Source organism: Triticum dicoccoides, chromosome 1A (genome assembly GCF_002162155.2).
Source record: "Triticum dicoccoides isolate Atlit2015 ecotype Zavitan chromosome 1A, WEW_v2.0, whole genome shotgun sequence".
Classification (NCBI taxonomy): Eukaryota; Viridiplantae; Streptophyta; class Magnoliopsida; order Poales; family Poaceae; genus Triticum; species Triticum dicoccoides.
Window position 1 is genome coordinate 439275095 of NC_041380.1, and position 5616 is coordinate 439280710.

Below are 5616 nucleotides of genomic sequence, written 5' to 3' on the forward strand. Positions count from 1 at the left end.
CCGGAAGGAAGTATGATTCCGGTGCTTCAAAGGCAGTACCATTCCTTACTATTTTATACCATTAGTATTTGATATATTTCCTAGATATTGTACCAAATAAGTCATATTTGAAGTTATATAATTAAGTGAGACTATGCTTTGCTTACGTTAGTTCTTTAATTATATGATTTATTACAAAAAAGTTAGGCCCCTATTTTGATATTCGCCCCGGGCCCCCAAATTTCTGGAGACGGCCCTGCTGTAGACGAACGTCGACTCAACCCTCACCGCAGAAGCCGTGCAGGAACAAATGAAGATCCGTGCCAGAACTCACTACCCGCACCGAGGGCAGCACAGCTTCGCCTCTGAAGGAGAGATCCGAAGGAGAAACCATACAAGGCAGGTGCCGTGGCAGCCCCATTTGCACGGCAGCCAAACGCGCTATTTGGTGTTTGCCCATCTGCATATACGGACCTTTCTAGACGCAGAAACCCCAAGAACGTACGCTGCGCATTGCCGTTCACGGTAAGGCGCCCCGTCAACTTCGCCACTCGCAAAACTCGCAGGGCAACCAAACGTTGACATCCACCAACTCTGCGCCGATTCCTGCCACGAGCGGAGCCCAACCGGCCGTAGGTGTTCGGTTTGGCCGGCAGATCGAGGCGTCTGCCGAACGAACTGCCAAAACAAGGAAAGCAGCTGGCCAGATGAGCAAGAAGTTGCCTTGACATTTCCTGCAGCGCGAAAGCCATCGATCAGCCAGCTAAGCTAACCGAATGTCACGTCACAAACTTCTTTCTTTCAGTAAGATACCAGCCCTTGTGCAGGGCTTTCGGACTCAGGTTCCCAAAAACGAGAGGAAGGAACAAAACTCTTGTGCCTCCGCTGGGTAGGAAACTTACTTGAATCTGAGGCTAGCTGAGATATAATGAATGACTGAAGGCACGTAGTACGTACCAGCTGCTTGACCATATCCTTTTGCAAACTTTTGTAAATTTCCAGCCTGCCGCGGAGGGACGCCCACCAACTATGGAAACCGGGAAGTCGCACCTAGAACAACTATACTAGTCCAGTGAAATGATCGAGCAATTGCAAAGGGACGGGGGTAGTACTAGTATAGTGTTATGCCAATTTCGCCGGTGGTTCCTGTTCTCAGTCCCAGCTCTGTTTGGTGCCCATGCATGCACAACGTTTTCGCTATGTTTCCTTCATCGGCTCCCGTGACTGAATCCAGTATGAGGCATGGCGGCCAAACGTGGAGTTTATAACTTGTTTCTTGTCCAAGTAATTGCCACTTGGGCCATATGTTCTTGCGCGCCGTTTCGAAAAAAAAATATGTTCTTGCGAGCCGCCACTTGCCTGTTCTACTAATTGCCTGTGGAATGATACACTGCATGCTAGTAGATGATCTTGTCAGAGCTGGACCTTTCTGATGAAGGCATGTTCTAACTGGAATGTTGCTGAAGATGAGGGGCTAGGTGACTCGTGGGTTATCTGTCCCGGCGGCTGCGTGATCTCAGTGAAGATGGGGAGGTCGTGGGCTGTCTGTCCTTACGCGTGGTCTGATATATCCTCTTAGGTAGCGTCATCTGCATGTTCTACAGATGATCATGGTACTACTCCATTTCCCTTTTCTTCGGACGCGGTATCATGGGTACTCCATCAATTTGTTTCTGACGCACTATCAGTGTCAAACCGTCTATCCATACCGGTAAGCTTCGAAAGTTCAGGGCCATTGAGCCATTAATTGTCGGGGGTACTAGTACTACAAGTATACAACCTATGCAATTGCACCAGGGCGCCTATTTTTGACAGTAAAAAATTGTACCAAGTCATCGTCAATCAATACTCATATCCAACAGTAAACTCCACCTGTTCAATAAACAGGTAAAACCTTATGCTACATTGCTACGAGTATAAAATTAACGGAATCTAGATTCTTGGCGTCGTGTCATTGTTTTTAGAACTGCAGCTTTAGCTCAACCGTCAATTTCATCAGAGGTATTGCAAGTTCGGGCTGCAACTTCAGGTTTTGTTGTTCACGCTACTCGGGCAGAATAATTCTCTTGACGAAAACAACGGCAGCGAGCCAGCCTGGGTCACATCGACATGTCCCTTCCGTTTACAGGTTCGTATATCTCACATGAAGCTCGCTCCCTCTTCATAACTTCACAAAGTCATCCGGCCGGGAGTAGAATTTTGACATAAAACTGCAGAAAGCGGAAGCATTATACTACGACTCTACGAGACTCGTGGACATTATCTGATGAATGAGAAGAAGTGAAAATCTGACGCCAAATACACAAGCTGACATAAAAATCGACATGGAGGATTATTCTTCAGTGTCGATCCGACAGTTCCGATACATTATATATACACAGCAAAATAATGGCACACCGATAATGTTCGTGTGATCTGCGACTAGCTAATAGAGCACGTAGTAAGTATTTGGCGGTGGTATTTACAGGGTCTCGCAAAAGAATGAAGGAAACAAGCGACCGGTAGCCGAGTGCACGTCTTGAGGTTGGTTCAGGCGCGGACGTTGGCCTGGGCGAGGCCGAAGCCTTTGCCGTTGGCCATCATGAGCTTGAACTCGTCGAAGGAGACGAGGCCGTCGCCGTTGCGGTCGACGCCCTCGATCATGCGGCGGCACTGCGCGACGGTGGCGGCCTCGCCGAGGCCGCGCAGCACGCGCGCGAGCTCGGCGGGGGAGATGACGCCGTTGCCGTCGGCGTCGAAGACGCGGAAGGCGTGCCGGAGGTCCTCCTCGACGGCGGCGTCGGGCGCGGCGTTGATGGCGGCGAACTCGGCGAGGCTGATGTAGCCGTCGCCGTCCGAGTCGGCCTCCTCCATCATGCGCGACACCTCGTCGTCCGTGACCGCGTGGCCCACGCTCTCGAACAGCGCCGCCAGCTCGGCCCGCGAGATCCTGCCGTCGCCGTTGGCGTCGAACTTGCGGAACACGCGCTCCATCTCGTCCTCCCGCACAGAGGGCGACCGCGCCGGCGACGGCGGCGTCGACGATGACTTGGTGGAGGAGGAGCGGCTGGCGCGGCCGCCGCTGCGGCTGCGGGAGAAGAGCGCGCGCATCTTGCCCATGGACGGGAGAGGGCGCTGTCGCTGCGCGATCGAGTGGGAGGTCTGGATTGGATGATGTTGTGAGGTTAACAGGCGGGTTGAGGATCTGGAGGTTGGAGGTGGGGCGTACTTATAGGAGGGAGGGCGGGAGGACGCGGTTTTGGGTTGTTGCTGCCGTTAAGGATTCGGTCACGCGGAGGCGGGGCTGACAGGTGGGGCCAGCGGGGGTCGGGAAGGCTCCCGACGCCTAACCTTTCGGAGTGGCGCGGACGGAGTTGTTTGCGCGTCTTTTCCGTTGGGTTTTGCTCCCATACGGATAGGGCCGCCATGCCATGCCAGGGCATGGCGGACGCGACCCGCGCCCCTGTTTTTGCGGCGGGGAGGAGCGGGGGAATACCGACTACCGGCTGGAGCTTTGCGGCGGGAGCGCGTACAGCGGCGGTGGCGGTACCTATCCTACCGGGACTCCTTTGTTTCTTTGTTTCTTTCTTTACCGCGAACTACCGACCACGCGTGCGGTGCAAGCCAAGTCGTCAAGCCTCGTTTGTCACACGCAGCATCGGCGGCGCCGCGACGACCTTTTTACAATACGAGGTGGTGAAAATTCGGCCGTACGCGTCCAAACCACTTGTTCACTGTGCCGGGCCTACGTGGCCGTGATCGCGACCGTGAGCGAGGCCGGGGCAGGCGACCCGCAGCGGCTACCAGGTCTCTCTGTCGCGTTTTGCCGGGCGGTAGGCACTAGCTTGGGTGCTCCGTACGCTCTCTGGCTAGCTGCCGCGTCGCGGTCCGGGGGCGACGTGGAGGCCGTCCGCGCGGCGGGTCCTGGGATCTGTGGGTCGCGTCGCCCTCGGCTGGTGGCTGCGAAACCGGGGGCCGGGGCCCCGTTGGTGGTGGGTGTGAGACGACGGGAGAGGAGGTGGTGCCACGTCCTATCGCCATGTCGTCGTCGTCGTCGTCGTCGTGGATTTGTTAGGAGACATGACTGCACGGGACGACGGGAAGGAGCGGCCCGTCGTTTACACCAACGGCGAGGCCGCTGCAGATGCGCGGCGTGTCGATCGCTTGCGTGGCGAGCATCACCAGGGTTTGCTTCGCTTTTGAGCCCAGCCTGACGACACAGATGATCTCGTAGAGGTAGAGCAGCCAATTCGCGCGCACGTCCATAGTGCGCATCGTAATCTGTTCCAAGACAGGATCAGAAATCAGAGAAGGCGATAGTTGCCATGGACGTGAAGGAGAACCGATTCTTTTCCTCTCTATTTTATTTGTGTGTGTGGCAACCTCTGATTCTTTCCTTTGACGCGACAACAAGAACCGGTTTGGCTCTTTCTGAAAAATATCTCCGCCGCCCGGACCATGGCAGCGGCTAATCATCAAGCTGCCAAGATTCCCCCTATAGCTTAGCCTGTCACTGTCACGATAAGGAATGGCCGGCGTCTTGGTCAAAAAAAGAGAGGCGTGGAACTGCGCCGTGTGGGCACGTGTCATCCGGTCCGCGCGGAGAGACCACGTGTTTTCTCTTCTCTTTTCTCCCCCGGTCCTTTTCGCTCATTGCGTACGTTCTAGAATGTTCTTCTGCAGCTCGGCAGTCAAAGTCAGGTCGACATGCACTGTTAATAGACAGATGGAGGATCGAGATACGAGGGACGGAGAGAGATATCCATCCGTCGCCATGCATGAGCACTCATTCCCGAATTCTGAGAAGAAGCAGGGAAGCTTCCGTGCGTGCTATCGTGGAATGCAGAGAAAGGATGTGCGGGTTCCTCGATTTTTTTATTTTTTTGCGAGGGGGCTTCCTCGATTCTTAACCCACGGCTGCCGACTGGCATGTCGTGCAGCGCAGAGTGGAGGAGGACGGGATGAACTTTGGCTCACCCGTGCGAGGTGCCGTAGGCAAGGACGAAGCTGCGCTTTATTCTGTGCTCCGTACGCATGCCCGCGCGTTGCTAATGAAAAGCATTGTTAACAGAAAAAAGCAAGGTAAATGAACATCAGAGGGTTTAAGCTTAAAAGACAATATAAAATATAAAGAGTATAAAAAGGGGAAAGAACTTTTGAATTGCAGTTATAAAATTGTCATTTCTAACAATAAAATATGAATGATGAACTACATAAGTGTAGTACTGTCGCCTAACACATATATATTGTAAAAAAAAATGATGTAAGGAAAAACTTATGAGTAAATGAACTAATTAATGATGTGGCAGCGCTACAATGCATAGATTACTGCAAAAGTGTAGCTTATGACTTACATGTATGACTTGCTTATGTGAGGTAACCACATATCTGCTACTATCAGTTTAGGCATACTGAAAATGCTTGTGCCCTTCAGACGCCTAACATCTTGATTTGCTGACCAATTAAGAGAGGCATGTCAAAGATAAAATTTAATTCCTTTTATCCAGTAATGTAGGGGAAGGTACATGGTTATACATCCGAATCCGATGATCTCAAATGTGCTGAGACCAAGCGTACTCTCAGTCTGTATTCAGTTTCGTCTACGCTGGGTAATATTCAGTCTGTATTCAGCTTCGACTATTCTCACTCAAATGATCA

At 52.5% G+C, this 5616-nt stretch overlaps 1 protein-coding gene across 1 annotated transcript; it reads right to left on the reverse strand.

Moving 5' to 3' along the window:
* Window positions 1–2260: 2260 nt before the first annotated feature.
* LOC119277543 (probable calcium-binding protein CML15) lies at window positions 2261–3173 on the reverse strand. Its single transcript, XM_037558824.1, has one exon. It carries the CDS (start codon window positions 3076–3078, stop codon window positions 2509–2511), a length of 570 nt encoding a protein of 189 aa, XP_037414721.1. The 5' UTR covers window positions 3079–3173; the 3' UTR covers window positions 2261–2508.
* Window positions 3174–5616: the final 2443 nt, after the last annotated feature.

Bases quoted from the DNA above. Each gene is read 5' to 3' on its own strand.
- LOC119277543 (XM_037558824.1), bottom strand. From the start codon at position 3,078: ATGGGCAAGATGCGCGCGCTCTTCTCCCGCAGCCGCAGCGGCGGCCGC.